General features: G+C 40.7%; 1 protein-coding gene across 2 annotated transcripts in view; it reads left to right on the top strand.

The window, feature by feature from the left end:
- Positions 1-16,353, top strand: part of LOC106612511 (myomesin-2) — a 30,064-nt gene extending 13,711 nt beyond the window's left edge. For both annotated transcript variants that reach the window (XM_014213695.2, XM_014213703.2), the window contains exons 22-36: positions 155-261; positions 660-704; positions 2,759-2,895; positions 3,336-3,480; positions 3,583-3,645; positions 3,983-4,050; positions 4,293-4,406; positions 11,041-11,128; positions 11,231-11,269; positions 11,763-11,868; positions 12,802-12,965; positions 14,143-14,179; positions 14,418-14,440; positions 14,537-14,592; positions 15,321-16,353. In XM_014213695.2, coding sequence (XP_014069170.1) covers positions 155-261; positions 660-704; positions 2,759-2,895; positions 3,336-3,480; positions 3,583-3,645; positions 3,983-4,050; positions 4,293-4,406; positions 11,041-11,128; positions 11,231-11,269; positions 11,763-11,868; positions 12,802-12,965; positions 14,143-14,179; positions 14,418-14,440; positions 14,537-14,592; positions 15,321-15,776 — 1,648 coding nt within the window. In that variant the 3' untranslated portion in view covers positions 15,777-16,353. The remainder of the gene's footprint in view (positions 1-154; positions 262-659; positions 705-2,758; positions 2,896-3,335; positions 3,481-3,582; positions 3,646-3,982; positions 4,051-4,292; positions 4,407-11,040; positions 11,129-11,230; positions 11,270-11,762; positions 11,869-12,801; positions 12,966-14,142; positions 14,180-14,417; positions 14,441-14,536; positions 14,593-15,320) is intronic.
- The last annotated feature ends 6,305 nt before the right edge of the window (positions 16,354-22,658 follow it).

The following is a 22,658-nucleotide window of genomic DNA, read 5'->3' as shown; positions in this document are numbered from 1 at the left end:
GTTAACCCACTGTTCCTAGGTCGTCATTGTAAATAAGTATTTGTTCTTGACGGACTTGCCTAGTTAAATAAAAAAATATATACTTCTATTGATGTGCTAAATATCTACTGGACCCTATATTCAATGGTGTGTCTTTTCTTTTATTACATTCTAGCTCCAAGCTTATTTTCAAGCACCCTGACCAGGGGGATGTGGGTTGCTTCTCTGTTTCTGTAACTAACACTGATGGTGTTTCTGCCAGCCATGAAATCCATGCCGAAGGTAGGCCCTGGGTGGGGAGTGGATCATAAATAGGAGGTTACTTATTTATAACCCTCATTCTGGACAGATCATGGTATAAAATAGATTTTGTCCATACATGCATGCATACTGTACTAGTACATCTAAATCAACACAACAGCACTTCATTATACGGCAGACAATAATGGCCCCTATCACAGTCTTTCATAAATATGATATGATCTAGTGATACAGTACATGCATGTCTGGTCTTGTGCAGTGCAGATTACTGTTACCGTGGAAGTATACGATGACGTTTCATGTAAAAATGCTTTGCTGTGAATGAAGCTGTTTGGCTGTTTCCTGAAATCAATTTGCGAAACAGATATTGGATCATTGGAATACTGAAATGCATTTCCCCTTATTTACCTCTATTACAGCGCTGGAGAAAATGCTGGCAAAGAGCTATGGTATCAGACACCCGGGTAGGTTTTGTTCGGAATTATTCAAAATGGATTTTTTATTTTCAATCTCATTCATTCTGGTCCCCATCAAATTATATTTTGGAATACACAGCTCAGGGTAAAAGGACGATTACATTTTTGGGGGTTTGGCTTGAATAATCTGCATATACTGTATGGGCGTGTGCGCCGTTGTAGACTGGTGATGAGGTAAGATCCGTGTAAACCACATAAAAGAGACAACTGTTAATCCCAGAAAATTGTTTTTGTCAGCCCTTGATCCATCAACTTTTTAGCATGTGGTTCATCACAGCCTATTTTAGTTTATTTAAAAAACAAATATTTCACCTTTATTAAACCAGGTAGGCTAGTTGAGAACAAGTCCTTTATTTAACCAGGTAGGCTAGTTGAGAACAAGTTCTCATTTGCAACTGCGACCGGGCCAAGATAAAGCATAGCAATTCGACACATACAACAACACAGAGTTACACATGAAATAAACAAAACATACAGTCAATAATACAGTAGAACAAAAGAAAACAAAAAGTCTATATACAGTGAGTGCAAATGAGGTAAGTTAAGGCAATAAATAGGCCATGGTGGCGAAGTCATTTCAATATAGCAATTAAACACTGGAATGGTAGATGTGCAGAAGATGAATGTGCAAGTAGAGATACTGGGGTGCAAAGGAGCAAGATAAATAAATACAGTATGGGGATGAGGTAGGTAGATAGATGGGCTGTTTACAGATGGGCTATGTACAGGTGCAGTGATCTGTGAGCTGCTCTGACAGCTGGTGCTTAAAGCTAGTGAGGGAGATATGAGTCTCCAGCTTCAGAGATTTTTGCAGTTCGTTCCAGTCATTGGCAGCAGAGAACTGGAAGGAAAGACGACCAAAGGAGGAATTGGCTTTGGGGGTGACCAGTGAGATATATCTGCTGGAGCGCGTGCTACGAGTGGGTGCTGCTATGGTGACCAGTGAGCTGAGATAAGGCGGGGCTTTACCTAGCAGAGACTTGTAGATAACCTGTAGCCAGTGGGTTTGGCGATGAGTATGAAGCGAGGGCCAACCAACGAGAGCGTACAGGTCGCAAGGGTCGGTAGTGTATGGGGCTTTGGTGACAAAACGGATGGCACTGTGATAGACTGCATCCAGTTTGTTGAGTAGAGTGTTGGAGGCTATTTTATAGATGACATCACCGAAGTCGAGGATTGGTAGGATGGTCAGTTTTACGAGGGTATGTTTGGCAGCATGAGTGAAGGATGCTTCATAGGAAGCCAATTCTAGATTTAATTTTGGATTGGAGATGCTTAATGTGAGTCTGGAAGGAGAGTTTACAGGCTAACCAGACACCCAGGTATTTGTAGTTGTCCACGTATTCTAAGTCAGAGCCGTCCAGAGTAGTGATGCTGGACGGGCGAGCAGGTGCGGGCAGTGATCGATTGAATAGCATGCATTTAGTTTTACTTGCGTTTAAGAGCAGTTGGAGGCCATGGAAGGAGAGTTGTATGGCATTGAAGCTCGTCTAGAGGTTAGTTAACACAATGTCCAAAGAGGGGCCAGAAGTATACAGAATGGTGTCGTCTGCGTAGAGGTGGATCAGAGAATCACCAGCAGCAAGAGCAACATCATTGATGTATACAGAGAAGAGAGTCGGCTCGAGAATTGAACCCTGTGGCACCCCCATAGACTGCCAGAGGTCCGGACAACAGGCCCTCCAATTTGACACACTGAACTCTATCAGAGAAGTAGTTGGTAAACCAGGCGAGGCAATCATTTGAGAAACCAAGGCTGTCGAGTCTGCCAATAAGAATGTGGTGATTGACAGAGTCGAAAGCCTTGGCCAGGTCGATGAATACGGCTGCACAGTAATGTATCTTATCGATGGCGGTTATGATGTCGTTTAGGACCTCGAGCGTGGCTGAGGATTCTAATTCGAATCTATTCTAATTTTCTGAGGAGGAAAATGTATACCTGTTGAACAAATTACATTTCTTTCATGACCAAATGTCATTTATATCACAAAACTTACCTCTATTTGCATCACCTTCTTCCTCCCTTCTTCCTGCTTCCACAGTGATCCCTCTAAAGACTCAACTGGCCTACAAGATTCTGGAGCGCGGTCGCATGTGCTTCTGGCTGCAGGCTGAGCACATCTCCTCTGCTGTCACCTACAAGTTCTTTGCTAACAACAAGGAGCTCTCAGCAAATGATGTAAGAGTCACATCCTTATTCCTGTCATCACTAAACTGACACATTGTCTTTGTCCAAAATGTATCCAAAATGGTACCCTATTCCCTAGTGCACTTTTGACACCCATTCCTTATTTAGTGCACTTCTTTAGAAACCCTTTTCCGAAAAAGTGCACAACTTCTGGCCAGGGCCCTAGGAGGCTAACCCTATGGGGCTCTGGTCAAAAGTTGTGCACTATACAGGAAATAGGGTGTCGTTTCAGACACAACATGCACAGACAATTTTTTTGTTGTCTTTGAACTAGACATTCTACTCTCATCACTATGTATGGCATGAATAGCCTTTTTAAGCCAAGACTAGAGTAGATCACACAACATAACTACATTATTGGATTCGCAATATTCCCTCAGTAAAGTCCTCTCCTGTAAACTTTCTTGGTGTCTTCTTCTCTGTGTTCTCAGCCAAATCATGCAAGTCACAACGTGGGGACTGGTATCATTGAGTTTGTGCTGGATCATTTCACAGAGGACAGCGAGGGCACCTTTACTGTTCAGATCGAGGATGGCAAAGCCAGAGGCCAGTCCTCTCTGGTGCTCATCGGAGATGGTGAGAACCTGTCTGCTGTGGGGGAGTTGTTGTGCTCTAATCCAGGGTAGGTCCATGAGGTATCCAGGATTTATCCCATGTATCACTTTGTTTGGGTTGTAGATTTCAAGGCAGCCCTTGCAGACGCAGAACACCAAAGGAGCGAGTACATCAGAGTGAAAGAAGGTAAAAGTAAAAAAATTGTGAAATTAAGTTGAGTAATATTTAAATGAAATATTAATTTCAAACAGCCAGTACACTAAAATGATGATTAGGTATCATAATGGATTATTAAGGTTCACATTATTTATGGAAACCACACACTGTTATCGCACCTGCAAGTCCATAAGCCACCCATTGTTACAAGGATATTACAAGGATACAAGGATGTTATTAGCAAAACAATGCATTAAAATCTGACCTTTGTGACCCCTCTCCCCCTCCCTCCAAATCCCCCCCCTCCCCCACCTCTCTCCCTCACATCCCCCCTTCTCCCACTTTCTGTCTCTCGGCCTATTTCCAGGCCCCCACTTCAGTGAGTTTTTATCAGTCCATGTTGGGGACGACTGTTCTGTTGCACTCGTCTGCAAGGTAATTAAACATTCACCTTAAGTACAATTAGATTAGACAAAGAGATTAAATGGAAATTATGGCGTGAGTTATCGCTAATGCCAATCTAAACGACAAACACAGTCAGCATGATTCAGCTTAGTCATTGTTCCCCTCTGTTGAGAGGCATGATGACAGATGGTGTTGTTGTAGTGCAGTCATGCCTCTTTGTTTGGGCTGGTCCATCTCTCTGCGGGTCATGGGTCTATTGTTTCATAATGCAGGTGGATAATCTGAAGAAAGAAACAGCGCTGCACTGGTTCAAGGATGACGTTGAGATTACCCCTGAAGGGCCAGCCAATCTGGCATCTGGAGCCTGCAAGCTTCCTATTTCCCTGGTAATTTTATCACACAAACACACAGATTGAACAAAATACATATAATAGCAGTTATGTGGACAGTAGGCAGAAGCACAATGGAGTTCTTGAGACCCTGTAGTTTTGATAATAGGCTACAGTGAAGGACCTTACCGTCTGGATTCCAGTTAAACTGGGTTTGGTGCATTCATACTGTGACCTCCATTGCTGGAAATCTCAAGGCAGCCATTGAAGAGGTCTATGGCTTTCCATATCATCAGCAAACATCTAGACACAATCAGGCCAAGCAAGAGTCAGACAGACATCTTTGTCGCTAGTACTACAATATATTGCACTTGTTTGTGTTGAAGGAGGGTATTATCCGCCTACACGCTCATGCAGTCAGTTCCTAGGGGAACGGTTGGCTTTATACAATAAGACAAGACAAAAACACAGCCACCAAAACATTTGGTGATCATGAAAGAGAAGTATGAGAAGCGGACACTGATGCAGTCAAGTTGAGTTCTGACTCTCAGTCCTAGGAACACTAGCCATTTATAGGAAACAAGAGGAATAACCCTGAGGGGAAGAAGACGAACGCCTCTTTCCTCAGTAGAGCACCGCTGTCATAGAAACCAGTCACATCCAATGATGTCATTATAAATAATCACACCCTGCAATCTTGCATTCTCACTCATACTATGTCCTCACAAAGCTATGAGATGGAAAAAGAATACTCTGATCCTGTGCTTGACATGCAGTCACATGTTTCATACTGCTCATCAAGTGGCCACATGTACAGTGCCTTCAGAAAATATTCATACCCCTTGACTTATTCCATATTTTGTTTTGTTACAGTCAAAATGTATTAAATTGATTTTCTTTCTCACTCAACAACCTACAATACCCCATAATGATAGTGTAAACATGTTTTTCAAAATGTTTGAAAATGTATTGAAAATGAAATACAGAAATATATAATTTACATAAGTATTCACACCCCTGAGTCAATACATGTTATAATCACCTTTGGCAGCAATTACAGCTGTGAGTCTTTCTGGGTAAGTCTCTGGATTGTACAGTATGTGCACATTATTCTGTTTAAAATTCTTCAAGCTCTGTCAAGTTGGATGTTAATCATTGCTTGACAGCCATTTTCAAGGCTTGCCATAGATTTTCAAGCCAATTTAAGTTAAAACTAACTAGGCCACTGAGGAACATTTGATGTTGTCTTGGTAAGCAACTCCAGTGTATATTTGTACTTGTGTTTTACAGTGAGGGAAAAAAGTATTTGATCCCCTGCTGATTTTGTACATTTGCCCACTGACAAAGAAATGATCAGTCTATAATTTTAATGGTAGGTTTATTTGAACAGTGAGAGACAGAATAACAACAAAAAAATCCAAAAAACACATGTCAAAAATGTTAGAAATTGATTTGCATTTTAATGAGGGAAATAAGTATTTGACCCCCTCTCAATCAGAAAGATTTCTGGCTCCCAGGTGTCTTTTATACAGGTAACGAGCTGAGATTAGGAACACACTCTTAAAGGGAGTGCTCCTAATCTCAGTTTGTTACCTGTATAAAAGACACCTGTCCACAGAAGCAATCAATCAATCAATCAGATTCCAAACTCTCCACCATGGCCAAGACCAAAGAGCTCTCCAAGGATGTCAGGGACAAGATTGTAGACCTACACAAGGCTGGAATGGGCTACAAGACCATCGCCAAGCAGCTTGGTGAGAAGGTGACAACAGTTGGTGCGATTATTCGCAAATGGAAGAAACACAAAAGAACTGTCATTCTCCCTCGGCCTGGGGCTCCATGCAAGATCTCACCTCGTGGAGTTGCAATGATCATGAGACCGGTGAGGAATCAGCCCAGAACTACACGGGAGGATCTTGTCAATGATCTCAAGGCAGCTGGGACCATAGTCACCAAGAAAACAATTGGTAACACACTACGCCGTGAAGGACTGAAATCCTGCAGCGCCCGCAAGGTCCCCCTGCTCAAGAAAGCACATATACATGCCCGTCTGAAGTTTGCCAATGAACATCTGAATGATTCAGAGGACAACTGGTGAAAGTGTTGTGGTCAGATGAGACCAAAATGGAGCTCTTGGCATCAACTCAACTCACCGTGTCTGGAGGAGGAGGAATGCTGCCTATGACCCCAAGAACACCATCCCCACTGTCAAACATGGAGGTGGAAACATTATGCTTTGGGGGTGTTTTTCTGCTAAGGGGACAGGACAACTTCACTGCATCAAAGGGACGATGGACGGGGCCATGTACCATCAAATCTTGGGTGAGAACCTCCTTCCCTCAGCCAGGGCATTGAAAATGGGTTGTGGATGGGTATTCCAGCATGACAATGACCCAAAACACACGGCCAAGGCAACAAAGGAGTGGCTCAAGAAGAAGCACATTAAGGTCCTGGAGTGGCCTAGCCAGTCTCCAGACCTTAATCCCATAGAAAATCTGTGGAGGGAGCTGAAGGTTCGAGTTGCCAAACATCAGCCTCAAAACCTTAATGACTTGGAGAAGATCTGCAAAGAGGAGTGGGACAAAATCCCTCCTGAGATGTGTGCAAACCTGGTGGCCAACTACAAGAAATGTCTGACCTCTGTGATTGCCAACAAGGGTTTTGCCACCAAGTACTAAGTCATTTTTGCAGAGGGGTCAAATACTTATTTCCCTCATTAAAATGCAAATCATTTTATAACATTTTTGACATGCGTTTTCTGGATTTTTGTTGTTGTTATTCTGTCTCTCACTGTTCAAATAAACCTACCATTAAAATTATAGACGGATCATTTCTTTGTCAGTGGGCAAATGTACAGAATCAGCAGGGGATGTCACAGGCATCGTAGTGAACAGACCAAGGCGCAGCGTGTTGAGTGCTCATCTTTTATTTTTGAATGAAAAAAGCACTTCACAAAGAAAAACAAACGACAGCCAAACAGTTCTGTCAGGTATCCTAACATACTAAACAGAAAACAACCACCCACAAAACCCAAAGGAAAACAGGCTGCCTAAGTATGGCTTCCAATCAGAGACAACGAAAGACACCTGCCTCTGATTGGAAACCATACTCGGCCAAACATGGAAAATGAAGCATAGAAAATGAAAACTAGAACAAATTCCCCTTGAACCAAAAAATCCCAAAACACAGAAAACAACCCCCCTGCCACGCCCTGACCATTCTACTATGGCAAATGACCCTTTTCACTGGTCAGGACGTGACAGGGGATCAAATACTTTTTTCCCTCACTGTACTGTAATTTCCGGACTATTAAGCGCACCTGAATATAAGCCGCACCCACTGAATTAAACATTTTTTTTTTTTTTTTTTAACATAAATAAGCCGCACAAGTCTATAAGCCGCAGGTGCCTACCGGTACATTGAAACAAATGAACTTTACACAGGCTTTAACGAAACACGGCTTGTTACAAAAATAAATAGGCTTTAACGAAACACGGCTTGTAACAAAAAAATTAAAATTAGCAGTAAGCTTTAGTTGACTTTTTGCACTGAGTCAATTCCTCACGCTGCTGTTTCCAACGTCTTATCATCGACTCATTAAGACCAAGCTCCTGTGCAGCAGCTCTATTTCATTTTCCAACAGCCAGATCAATCGCCTTCAACTTGAAAGCTGCATCATATGCATTTCTCTGTGTCTTTGCCATGATGAGGGTGACAAAAGGACTACCGTAATCAGAATGATGGGAAGTTTGAGAGCGCTCGATTTAATCAAAACAGTAAACAAAAAAGTTGTTTGACCTTAACCCGTTCGGCAATTTCATTGGTCTAATGAAAGCTTCATGCCGCCAAAAAACTGAGCATGTCACAGAATGTGTTTGAAAAAAAAAAATTGAAAGCGGGAAAAATCCATATATTAGCCACGTCATTGTTTAAGCCGCGAGGTTCAAAGCTGGGAAAAAAGTTGCGGCTTATAGTCCGGAGTTTACGGTAAGTTATTAACCTGCTGAAAGGTGAATTTGTCTCCCAGTGTCTAGAATGCTATTTTACAGTAAACAAATTGACAACAGACTTTCAGCACGCTTATAGGGAAGGACATTAAACAAGCACAGCACTTACACATATGGCTGAGGATTTGTTGAGAGAAATTGATTAAAAAAAGATTGTGGTGGCTGTTTTATTAGACTTCAGTGCGGCTTTTGACATTATCGATCATATTCTGCTGCTGGAAAAATGTATGTGTTATGGCTGTACACCCCCTGCTATATTGTGGATAAAGAATTACCTGTCTAACAGAACACAGAGGGTGTTCTATAATGGAAGCCTGTCCAACATAATCCAGGTAGATTCAGGAATTCCCCAGGGAAGCTGTTTAGGCCCCTTGCTTATTTCAATCTTTACTAATGACATGCAACTGTCTTTGAGTAAACCCAGAGTGTCTATGTATGCGGATGACTCAACACTATACACGTCAGCAACTACAGCAACTGAAATGACTGCAACACTTGACAAAGAGCTGCAGTTATTTTCAGAATGGGTGGCATGGAATAACTTAGTCAAAAAATATTTTTAAAACTTAAAGCACTGTGTTTGGGACAAATCATTCACTAAACCCTAGACCTCAACTAAATCTTGTAATAAATAATGTGGAAATTGAGCATGTTGAGGTGACTAAACTGCTTGGAGTAACCCTGGATTGCAAACTGTCATGGTCAAAACATATTGATACAACAGTATCTAAGAAGGGGAGAGGTCTGTCCATAATAAAGCGCAACTTTACCTTCTTAACAGCACTATCAACAAGGCAGGTCATACAGGCTCTAGTTTTGTTGCATCTGGACTACTTTTCAGTCGTTTGGTTAGGTGCCACAAAGAGGGACTTAGGACAATTGCAATTGGCTCAGAACAAGGCAGCACGGCTGGCCCTTGGATGTACATAGAAAGCAAACATTAATAATAAGCATGTCAATCTCTCCTGGCTGAAAGTGGAGGAGAGATTGACTTCATCACTACTTGTGTTTGTGTGAGGTATTGACGTGTTGAAAGCACGAGCTGTCTGTTTAAACGACTAGCACACAGCTCAGACACCCATGCATACCCCACAAGACTTGCCACCAGAGGTCTCTTCACAGTCCCCAAGTCCAGAACAGACTATGGGAGGCGCACAGTACTATATAGAGCCATGACTACATGGAACTCTATTCCACATCAGGTAACTGATGCAAGGAGTAGAATCAGATTTAAAAAACGGATAAAATACACCTTATGGGGACTGTGAAGCAATACAAACATAGGCGCAGACACATGCATACACACACATGATAACATACGCACTATACACATATGTACACATGGATTTTGTGTTGTAGATACGTGGTAGTGGAGTAGGGGCCTGAGGGCACACACGTAGTGTGTTGTGAAATCTGTTATGAATGCATTGTCATGTTTTTATAAAATTGTATGCCTGCCTTAATTTTGCCTTAACAGCAGCTAACGGGGATCCATAATAAATACAAATATAAATACAAACCAGGTTTTCCTCTAGGATTTTGCCTGTGCTTAGCTCTATTACGTTTCTTTTTATATACAAAAAATCCCTAGTCCTTGCCGATGACAAGCATACCCATAACATGATGCAGCCACCACCATGCTTGAAAATATAAAGAGTGGTAATCAGTGATGTGTTGGATTTGCCCCAAACATAACACTTTGTGTTCAGGATATAAAGTTAATTTCTTTGCCCCATTTTTTTGCAGTTTTACTTTAGTGCTTTATTGGAAACAGGATGCATATTTTGTAATATTTTTATTCTGTACAAGCTTCCTTCTTTTCACCCTTCATTTAGGTTAGTATTGTGGAGTAACTACAATGTTGTTGATCCATCCTCAGTTTTCTCCTATCACAGCCATTAAACTCTAACTGTTTTAAAGTCACCATTGGCCTCATGGTGAAATCTCTGAGTGGTTTCCTTCCTCTCCAGCGATGGAGTTAGGAAGGACACCTGTATGCTAGTTGTGACTGGGTGTATTGATACACCATCCAAAGTGTAATTAATAAATTCACCATGCTCAAAGGGATATTCAATGTCTGCTTTTTTCTTTTTTACCCATCTACCAATAGGAGCCATTCTTTGTTCGGCATTGGAAAACCTCCCTGGTCTTTGTGGTTGAATCTGTGTTTTAAATTCACTACTCGACTGAGGGACCTTACAGATAATTGTATGTGTGGTGTACAGAGATGAGGTAGTCATTCAAAAATCATGTTAAGTGAGTCCATGCAACTTATGTGAATTGTTAAGCAAAAATATACTCCTGAACTTATTTAGGCTTGCCATAATAAAGGGGTTGAATACTTATTGACATTTCAGCTTTTCATTTTTCATAAACAATGACACAATCTCAATTAAATCTATTTTAAATTCAGACTGTAACACAACAAAATGTGGAAAAAGTCAAGGGGTGTGATTACTTTCTGAAGGCAATGTAAGTCCCAGAAGAGCTGAGAAAATTATATGAAATTGGGACAATTTGTTTTCAATTATATGAACAGGAAATTACTAAATTAAAACAATTATTCTCAATGTAATGCAGCTAATGTAGTTTACATGGTCTCTGCTACTATTGCAGAGGGTGGGCCTATCGACTGCATTCTATTTTGATCCCTGAAATTGTGCTTTGTTTTTTATCCAACCTAGTTCTCCAAGGCTTCCACTGGCATTTACAAAGCTACCATCAGTGATGACAGAGGAAAGGATCAGTCCCAAATTGAAATATCCGGCCATGGTAAATATTAATATGAAAACTATATTATGTTGCATCTGAAATATTGTCTTACTGTAAACATACTTTGAACAAAATTGTGTTTTATCAACATCTCTCTTACAGCCTTTGATGAAATAATCGAGAAGCTTTCTAAACTTGCTGGTAGGTACTAATATCTTCTTGATTGTCACTTCTCTTTTTAGTATTAAAACAAATTTGCTATCAGTTTATTCTGCTTGTTGTTCAACCAGTGCAAGAAATCAGTTAGACTCACTTGATCGTTAGATTGCAGATAATTTGTTCCTCACACAGTTCTGTGGTTTTTCTCAGTGCAGCTAAATCAGTACAGCACAACTAATGAGGAGGATTGCACAGCCATTGGGCATATCAAGGGTCCTGTTACTCCACCCTCATGAACTGGGCTGCAAGTAACATCTGCACTGTACCTGTCATCCTAGCCAGAAGTCGTATCTCCATTACGGCATTTATTGCACTGATTCCGATTCCCAGCACCGGCCAACCAATTAGTAAACCACTGCAAATACCCAAGTTGTATATATCTAAGAAGATATGTTAGCTTAAGAGAAGTATAGAACATAAATGTCAGCATATGTACACTAAAGGACGCATGGTTTTTACTTTTTTTTCTCTCCAGGATCCTCTGCAGCGGAGCTGGCAATTCACTGCACTGCAACAGGCATTCAGCTCCACTGCCACATGAAATACTACACAGAGGAGATGAAAATCCATTGGCTGCATGCGTAAGCATATGCAAAGTTTTTTTTGGGGGGGTGCTTTTTTATTCAATTATGCAGATAATTAGAAATTATGGAAATGTTTATGGAAATAGAATCCACACAAGGTTTTATTCCAAGGCTTAACATGAGCCAGGCATGTAAACATGATTTGAGATTATTATAAAAAGGTGGTTATTGAAAATGAGTGACACAAAAGGGAGACTAAAGACTGCCTTTCTTCACACACTATCTATACAAAACAAATCTATCATATTTACAATTTTCCCAAATGATCTGTTCTTTGGAAACAATTATGTAGGCCTACTGTACCTAGCAGAATAGCTACAGGATTTAAAAAAACACTCCCTCAGGCTTGTGGGAAGTCATTGGTTACAGCAGCTTGTGTAAGGCAAACCAGTTTCAGCTAAACCATGCGTGGGTCTTCTAATCCCTGTATGAACATTTTGAAGTAGCTGCTTCAGGTCTTTACTTTCTTGCAGTGTGCATGGCACTGACAGGGGGAGCATGTTTCAGCATGGCAACAATTTCACACACAATGAATGAACAAAGCCTACCATTTCCCATGATTCCTCGCAAATTTGAGCTGGGCAAATTTCAGGACCTCCCTGACTGCCAAGAGGGCAATGGCACATAAATAAGGTAATGATGATGCGCAAATGGTCCAGCACAACAATTGTAGCGGGTCATTATTTGATAAACTACTAGAAAGTACACTTATTATGCGAGAAATCTGGACATTTGACTATTTTCATTAGAATCAATCACAATTTCATATTATGTTTTTTTGATGTTCTCCTAATAAATTCCTCATCGAGCTACCTGTGAATTTCAGTTGATACCATGTTTCATTGACTGCTCTTTGAGTAAACCAGTAGGGACCTACTCAATCCAACGCAATGGATTCCAAAAACAATACTTCCCCTTTCACCCTTTCAGGGAAAGTAAACTCTCTCACTCTGAGAAGGTGCATATTGGAGGTACCCCTACCATGGCCATTATGGAGATCCTTGAACCCACAGAAAAGGATAAGGGTCTGTACCACATCCAGATAATAGATACGGAGAACACCTACAGTCGCACCATTGACCTTTCTGGAGATGGTAAGTCAGACGATATCTGATATTGAGTATGCATGTTGTTGTACTTGTACTTTAACAACCTACTTCTCCGTCAGTCTTGCAAATAGCATAATAAATGAATTCAAAGAGTGATATTAGCACGTTCAGCATGTATGAACCTCAATGACAATAGCAGGATAATGGTAACCTAGAAATGATAAACCTGATAAATGGAGTTCCATTTTTTTAAATATTCACATGCATTTGTAGTTGTCTTCATTAGTATGTGTACATATCTTAGTATGTGTACATATCTTAGTATGTGTACATATCTTAGTATGTGTACATAACATCTTAATATGTGTACATAGCATCTTAGTATGTGTACATAACATCTTAGTACGTGTACATAACATCTTAGTATGTGTACATAACATCTTAGTACGTGTGCATAACATCTTAGTACGTGTGCATAACATCTTAGTACGTGTACATAACATCTTAGTACGTGTACATAACATCTGAATGTAGAAAAAGCAGAGGTTGTATATCATTACCATTGCTCTGGCAGTATATCAATGAGGTGGAGTCTTCAGTTGCACCACAGTAATGAGATCACTGCACATCTTTATTAAAATGACCAACTACTAAACACTGTTGCAGTTTTTGCATACCATCTCTAACTATTGCCCACACGACTGTTGTCCTGCCACAGTCTTAGACTAACCCATGCAGTGTCCAGTCTCACACTGTTGTTTTGCAGATTTCTACATTTATAATTAAAAGGGAATCTCTGCAGCTGGGTACACAGAAGCAAGCTGCATATTTAGGCAAATCCGGGGGATGAAATAACAGGAACAACAATATTAAAGGTGCAATCCTGGCTCATACTTCAGTTAGTCAACATATTGTTTGATGACAAACATAATCAAGGGCTGGTCCCTGACAGGTCATGCGATTTTGTGGGCTGGAAACAGTAATGAGTGACCGAGGATGAGCTATTTCAGGCAAAACAGAACAACATTACAATATTGAGGTACGATATGTCTCTGCCACACTGCTGTTGTGTCTCCAAGACAAGTAGCAGTAAGTACAGCAACAAATAGAAATAAAGTAGGCTACTCCATCTACACTTCAAAATTGGTTTCGTATGGTGTAACATTAATGAAACGTTATGAAAAGCCCAACTGTAGCCTCTCTTTTCTTTCTTCGTTCACAGCCTACGATAAAGCCTTTGCGGAATTCACAACACTAAAGTAAGATAATCACGTCATAATTCTGTTCAGTGTTCATTTCATGCACATATATGTAGGGCATCAGTACTGTATAAATGCCACGTTCCTACAGCTAAAATGCAGCTCGGATTTTTACATATTGTTAAAGTATTTGGCAAAGCAGAACATGTGTACGGAGTCACAATCTTGGGGTGAAATATAGCAAGCCTCACTGTGCTAATGAACTCAATAACAATGTCATTCTTCTATTGTTTTCCAGAGAGGAAGCATATGCTGAAGCCAGTGAGTACCTTCTCTTGTCATAATGCTAGATCGTGGCTCTGTGGGAAATCTTTTGATTCAGACAATTTTGTGATTATATGATATCTAAATTTTTAGACCGTGGCAAAGTGCTGGGCGGTCTGCCTGATGTTGTTACCATCATGGAGAAGAAGGTAATTTACATTTTATTTAGCGATTGAATACAATTATGTGAATATATTTAACGCTAGAACAGGTAACCAGACATGATTTAACACATTGGGAAAGTCAGTGTCAACTATCATAACCAGGTGGATGCAGCTGATGTCTATGCTCCCAATTTCCATTCAATCTGGAGAGCCTTCTGATTGAGTCCACTGTAGCCTACAGTTGCATTATACACCGCACTAGAGAATCACCCATAGGGCGAAGATTGTGCAGATATATTGCCTTTTACAGCACTTCATGTCTGGTTTCACACAGCATATGAAATATTGTGGGGTAAGCATAAACTGGGGTCCTTATGAAACAAATACAGTGTGATGTATGTGCTAGGAGTATTCTGTAGACATGTCATAGAGGTATATGGTTTACATAATGGCAGAATAGAGCTACTTGTAAAGGTCACTGACACGTCTCTCCAAAGTGACTACACACGCTTGTTTGTAGTGTGATTGGTTCTTTTACCTTGATGCTACAAGAGGGGATTTTTCCAGCGGATTGAGAAACATGCTCATCTCAGAAAGGCAAAGACAAGAGACTAGCGAAATAGGACATGATAAACATAGTAAACTCTGATTAAATTAAAGAACAGCACTGCTTAGGTGAGAACAACATGAGTAACATTCTATGTTCTTCTGTTATATCTGTGTTGGTAACCAAGGTCTTTCCATTCCTTCAATTCCTTTGCCCCGCTTGGTAGACCCTGAGTTTGACCTGCACAGTGTGCGGAGACCCAAAACCTCAAGTCACCTGGTTCAAAAATGGTGCAGAGGTGTATCCTGATGACCAGTACTTGGTGTCCCTCGAGTCCGGAAAGTTTGCCAGTCTCACCATCAAAGGTGTGTCCCTGGAAAACTCTGGCAGGTACACCATGACGGTGCAGAACAAATATGGAGGAGAGTCTGTGGATATCGTTGTGAGCATCTACAAGCATGGCGATACGATTCCTCAGGCCAAACCAACTGTAACGCCCAAGTCGATTATCCCACCTAAACGTCCTATTGAGATCCCAGGTCCCAAGGTTGTCACTCCTTCCCCAGCCCCTGCTCATGTCTCTTCTCCAGCCGGTGCCAAGTCCCCCACCCCTCCTAGGGGACTTAAGTCCCCCACCCCAGCTCGTGGCATGAAGTCCCCTACCCCAACAAAGAGAAAGTAAACAACAAAAGCATTTCAATTCCAAAGAGAGAAAGGAAAATAAAAAGTGATTAATCTGTTAGCATGAGTCATCAAATAGAAAGTTATTTAACAGTAGAAATCTGTCATGTTTCACTGAAGATGCAGTTGAGCTCTCTTACACTTTTTCTTCTTATGATAGAGCCAATGTCTCGGAGAGAAAGAAAGGGGGTTTGGGAGCGGGAAGCCAAGAGATATTTAGTGTGTTGGAAGTTGTGCCACAAAAAAAAAGAGAGAGTTTGTCACCAATGTTTACAAAGCTGAATGAGCCTTCTAATGAACTTGGCTCTGTCTCCCTTGAGGCGCTTTGGTGAAAAATGACCAGCTTTGATGTTTAGTTTATTAAATCTCTGTTTTAAAAGCTGCATTTTCAATTAGCTGGTGGAATCTTGAGGTATTGGCTCTCCCTACGGATGGATAACCCCAAAGTGCTGGACCTCCACTTAGCCCATAGTGGCAGGTGCAGCGTTTCTAGTCACTGCCCCAAATAAATCATGTTACCCTCCTCGCCGCTGCGTGTCTCCCCTTGCTTTTGTGTTAATAAAAAAGAGCCAAAATCACTTCCCACTGTGTCGTCCCTGAGCTGTTTACTGTTGGGTTCCAGCGCACACTCACCCAAGGTGTCTGAATGCAGTCGCAGCGTAAAATATGTAAACAATTAGAGTGGCTACAGGCATATCTGAATCGCATCAGTACTTTTCACAGCCTCTTTGCCCACTCTCATTTTCAAATCAACAAATCACTTCCTGTATGGCTGTTTGCACATTGCAAACTTGCCACCAGATTCACCACTATTCATTGGGAGTTGTAAGTAAAGTATCTCCACAAGGATATCGTTAATATACACAATCACACGTCTTCTTTTGATGGGAAAGGAAATAACTTTATTCATGTTGCCTTCTCCTAACCTAATTGAGTGTGTTCAATTCAAAAAGCCAAATATGAGACATGTCAAGCACAAGCCAATTAACTATTTGCGTCACACACTTTCTGGGTAGTTGATAAACTGTTTCAGCTTGATACACTTCAAAGCCCTAGCCCTTGAAGTAAATTTGCAACGTCACAGTTTTTCCTCATTTCACTGATAAACTGTCTCTAGTAATCATTACACTGGAGTTGGGATTTGATTGGAATAATTCAAATTAAGGAAAATGGTCTTATTTAGCTTTTGAAATAATTATAAATGTAAATGTAATTAAATCATACATATTTAATCACTGGAAATAATTGTCTATATAAATCAGCGTTTTCAATAGTAACTTATATCAATCAATTATGTAAATATTGGTCCTAGTTCCCATCTATCTCTCACTCGTCCCCTGAAAAATGTTCATACATATGGATTATTGCTACTTGCAAACAGGCTCTAAATGGAAAAGCTGTAGAGCTGTATTTGTAACCCCCCATCAATAGCCTAAATGTGCATTTCAACTCAAATACAGTATAATATTGGAGCCATTCCTTGAAATGCAGTTTTGAACAGGTATTCTATTTCCTATGACCACATGGTGGCACTGGTGCTTCATACAGACACCTCCCATGTACAACCACTAAACCCGATGGGAGCCACCAGTCACTGAATCATGTGGCTTACTTTTACACATCGATTTGCTGTGGGAGGATGAATCACAAAACTACATTGTGGACAAAATACCACCCCAAATACACACAAAAGCAAGAGATTTATCTACTTACTGCTCCCAAAGGGGCTATTCAACAAATATGAAGATAAGAACATGGCTGGAAAAGGAGGATATTCAGTGCTAATAAATTATACATTTCTACATTTAGAATAGTTCTAATATCTCCAAGGTATATTCAACAGAAACAATCATCAACCACAAGTGATTGCTGACCAATAATACTGTAATATGGGAATTATCTATTATACTTTATTCTGTATGGTGCTGCTTACATTTGGTATTTATCAAGTGTTTACTAGGAAATGATGTGTTATCACTGGGTTGTTTCTGGGTACTTTTACAACACAATTGGCAACTAGTACCTGGTACCAATCAATGCTGGGTGAATCCCAAATAAACAAATATATAATCCATGTTATTAATGTATAATGTACCATAAGATATGGCGCTATTAAATCTTTTGATGACTGATCATCAGAGGCATCATGCACCCATTGTTTTTAGAACACAAAGTATATGAGGATGAATTTTTGAAACACCTGAAACGTTTTCCTGCAATCTAGAGCCATAACCTTTATGGAGCACACTGCCACACTGCCAATCTAGAGCACACTGCCATGCGATCTCCATAGACAAACATTGCCAGTAGAATGGCCTTACTGAAGAGCTTAGTGACTTTCAACTTGGCACCGTCATAGGATACCACCTTTCCAACAAGTCAGTTTGTCAAATTTCTGCCCTGCTATTGTGCTGTTATTGTGAAGTGGAAATGACTAGGAGCAACAACGTTTCACCCGCAAAGTGTTAGGCCACACAGGCTCACAGAACGGGACCGCCGAGTGCTGAAGCGTGTAACATGTAAAAATAGTCTGTCCTCGGTTGCAACACACACTCCCAAGTTCAAAACTGCCTCTGGAAGCAACGTCAGCACAAGAACTGTTAGTTGGGATATTCATGAAATGGGTTTCCATGGCTAAGCAGCCGTACACAAGCCTAAGATCCCTAAGCGCAACGCCAAGCATAGGCTGGAGTGGTGTAAAGCTCGCTGCCATTGGACTCTGGAGCAGTGGAAATGCTTTCTCTGGAGTGATGAATCACACTTCACGATCTGGCAGTCCGACGGATGAATCTGGGTTTGGCGGATGCCAGGAGCATGCTACCTGCCCGAATGCATAGTGCCAACTGTAAAGTTTGGTGGAGGAGGAATAATAGGTCTGGGGCTGTTTTTCATGGTTCGGGCTAGGCCCCCTAGTTCCAGTGAAGGGACATTGTAACGCTACAGCACACAATGACATTTTAGACGATTCTCTGCTTTCAAATTTGTGCAAACAGTTTGGGGAAGGCCATTTCCTGTTTCAGCAGGACTATGCCCCCATGCACAAAGTGAGGTCCATACAGAAATGGTTTTTCGAGATTGGCGTGGAAGAACTTGACTGGCCTGCACAGAGCCCTGAACTCAACCCCACTGAACATCTTTGGGATGAATTGGAATTCCGACTGCGAGCCAGGCCTAATTGCCCAACATCTGTGCCCAACCTCACTAATGCTCTTGTGACTTGAATGGAAGCAAATCCCTGCAGCAATGTTCCAACATCTAGTGGAAAGCCTTCCCAGAAGAGTGGAGGCTTTTATAGCAGCAAAGGGGGGACCAACTCCATATTAATGCTCATGATTCTGGAATTTTTATTTTTATTTCACCTTTATTTAACCAGGTAGGCCAGTTGAGAACACGTTCTCATTTACAACTGCGACCTGGCCAAAATAAAGCAAAGCAGTGTGACAAAAACAACAACACAAGAGTTACACATGGGATAAACAAACGTACAGTCAATAACACAATAGAAAATCTGTATACAGTGTGTGCAAATGAAGTAAGGAGGTAAGGCAATAAATAGGCCAATAGTGGCAAAGTAATTACAATTTAGCAATTTAAACTGGAGTGATATATGTGCAGATGAGGAATGTGCAAGTAGAAATACTGGTGTGCAAAAGAGCAGAAAAACAAATATGGAGATGAGGTAGTTGGTTGGATGGGCTATTTACAGATGGGCTGTGTACAGCTGCAGCGATCTGTAAGCTGCTCTGACAGCTGACGCTTAAAGTTAGTAAGGGAGATATGTCTCCAACTTCACAGATTTTTGCAATTTGTTCCAGTCATTGGCAGCAGAGAACTGGAAGGAAAGGCGGCCAAAGCAGGAGTTGGCTTTGGGAATGACCAGTGAAATATACCTGCTTGAGCGCATGCTATGGGTGGGTGGTGCTATGGTGACCAGTGAGCTGAGATAAGGCGGAGCAATACCTAGCAAAGACTTATAGATGACCTGGAGCCAGTGGGTTTGCCGATGAATACGTAGCGAGGACCAGCCAACGAGAGCATACAGGTCGCAGTGGTGGGTAGTATATGGGGCTTTGGTGACAAAACGGTTGGCACTCTGATAGACTGCATCCAATTTGCTGAGTAGAGTGTTGGAGGCTAATTCGTAAATGACCGCCAAAGTCAAGGATTGGTAGGATAGTCAGTTTCACGAGGGTAAGTTTGGCAGCATGAGTGAAGGAGGCTTTGTTGCGAAATAGGAAGCCGATTCTAGATTTAACTTTGGATTGGAGAATGAGATGTTCGACGAGCAGGTGTCCACATACTTTTGGTGATGTAGTGTATATTTTTCTGCATAGGTTATCTAAACATACCTCTTTAGCTGTTCAATTGTCATTTTAATGAGGGTGTCATTCGACTGTTGTAAATCACACATCTCAATGTACTGCACTAACATGCCTAGGCTATTGCATCAAAATTACAACACAGTACATGGGATCATAACACACATCATCAATACAGGCACATCATGGCATAATAATGAATACACAAATATCATGATTTAAATCAAGTATTTTTCTTAATATCCATACCTTTTTAGCTGTCTGTATCCTCCTGACTTGTGGTTCTTTTTTATAAAGAAATGAAATATGCTTCTCTACATTTCTGCTAAAATCTGGGTTAAAGATTGAAAGGAATGTGAGTTTTATTCAGTACATTTGGTAATTGCTTGCTTTTCTAAAGTCTAGTAACCTTACCAGCAGCCATGCCAGCTAAGATATTTATTTACACAAGCTACTCTAACTTGATAGCCTAAAATGTCTTGGTAGAGAGTTATGAGTTTGGGAGATTGGGAACCTATCTAGCTGTCTAGCTAAAGCCAGCTTCATAAAATCGCTATGTGGCTAATATTACAGAGAGAAAAAAACAATTTGTTTTATTTGTTCATCAAGAAGGAATCAATAGGCTACGTAGCTTGATCAAATTAATTTACAAATATACCTCCTGTGAGCCCTGCCCATCACCTGCAGCTAAAATCAAATAAAACGCTGGGGGGGGTCACTACACCCTTTCTTCTCCTCCATTGACGATACTGTCTGCAAGCACTAAAGTATCTAGCATCCTGCCTAGCATATCTTTGCTCTTTGGTGCACCTTGGAAGGAACCACTTACTAGGGGGAAGGGGGGGGGGGGTACTCTTTACCCTGTCCAGTCAGTGTGCCTAATCCGCAAAATACAATTTTATCAAGATTTATGATAAAACGTGGGTTTAAAAATAAAGTTGAGTAATTAATTTAACTGACAAATTTAAAAACACAACATATCTTAATAAGGGGCACGTGCCCTTGTGCCTCCTATGGGCATGACGCCCCTGCTGATCATTATCAGTGATTTAAAAATAGTTGTTTGTGTTCATTGATTTAATAACCCAAAACAAAGAGAGCACTACTACTGTAGTTACTTGAATAGAGGGCTCTATTCAATCCGTATCGTGAAAGTTCAACGTTACAACGTGATTGAAATTTACGGTTAAACACTGCAAAGGTTGGCACAATCAGAATTTACCTTTACATTTTGATCGCGCAATCTGGAACGCTTCAGTGATACAGATTGAATAGAGCCCTGAGTCTGTGATACAATTAGTTTTAGAACAGAAGTATCTTGGTTCTCGGTGTATGAGAGTAAAAAAAAAGTCGGATTTTAGATTACTTTGAAGTAGAAACTGCCATTGTTATCATTGGAGGCACAAGGCATTTTTCACTTTCAGATAAAGTGAGTGTGGGTGAAATCCCTTTGAAGAAATGTTAGCTTTCTCTATACAGAACAAAGGAATGGTGCCAACAGACATTTCTGAGTCTCTCTCATAAATACAACATTTTGAAATGATAAGTCTTGTAATATTGTGAACTTTACCAGCTATTTTTGCTCTGACTAAAGTAAAAGCAAATTCTATGCTATGCTGTATATCACAATGTATTGTATCTAAACGTGAAATGTATTTCTCCGGTCTGCAATATCCAAGGTATTGTTCACCTGGCCACTGGGGAGTTGGCTATACTGTGTGTAGTCGTCACAGGGAATGACTATCTGGTCAGAAAGTGAAATACATCTGGTTTGGAATATCTCCAGGACATGAGGGTTAATACCTTTACCTCCTACGATAAGTGCCCCAGAACCTTTTATAATAGCCAAAGCGATGGATAGATCCAGACAATGAAGGATTTGTCACATGCCAATAAATACATCAGTGTTATTTGATAGTAACAGGCTTACAGAACGGATACTTTATAAAGAAGACAAATCATGTCAGTGTTCATGTTGTAATACTGCACAAGTCTGAGACAGGTTACTTTCTGAGGCCATGCAATTTTACTTAAACATGTTGTGTGTGTTATAGGAAAGTGCATCATTTCGCAGAAATTTTATAAAATAGACAGCAATTGTTTACTTGTTTATGCTTAAAGCTCTTTCTACATTTCAGTTCATGCTCCAAATGTGTTCGCTAGGGTCATCCAGGGTTTCCGTGCACACCTTTAAACAAATCTTTGGTGAAAAAAATTAATTTGATAAACAACTGATAAACATCCTATAATTCAATTCAGGCCAGAAACACGTTATACAAAATTTACTTGGAATGTGGACCTTCAAACCACAGGATTACTACAGGATGGAGTGGCATTCCAAGATGAAGATTGGGCCGAAGATGATTCATACAAATTGACCACATATCATTTTGTGAATGAGTGTAACAAAGAGTGTTGGTTTCGGTGCGTCATTTTGTGAGTCACGTTTGAAAAGTCAGTGTTTCATGGTGTTCACTGAGGTGCTATCTTAATTTTTTTTTTTTACCTTGGCTACATTTAACATTCTAACATATGCTTCCAAGGGGCTTTAATGATAGTCCAGG

This window comes from Salmo salar, chromosome ssa01 (assembly GCF_905237065.1).
Source record: "Salmo salar chromosome ssa01, Ssal_v3.1, whole genome shotgun sequence".
Classification (NCBI taxonomy): domain Eukaryota; kingdom Metazoa; phylum Chordata; class Actinopteri; order Salmoniformes; family Salmonidae; genus Salmo; species Salmo salar.
Note: the sequence above shows the minus strand (reverse complement) of the source record. Positions and strands in the feature narration are given on the sequence as shown.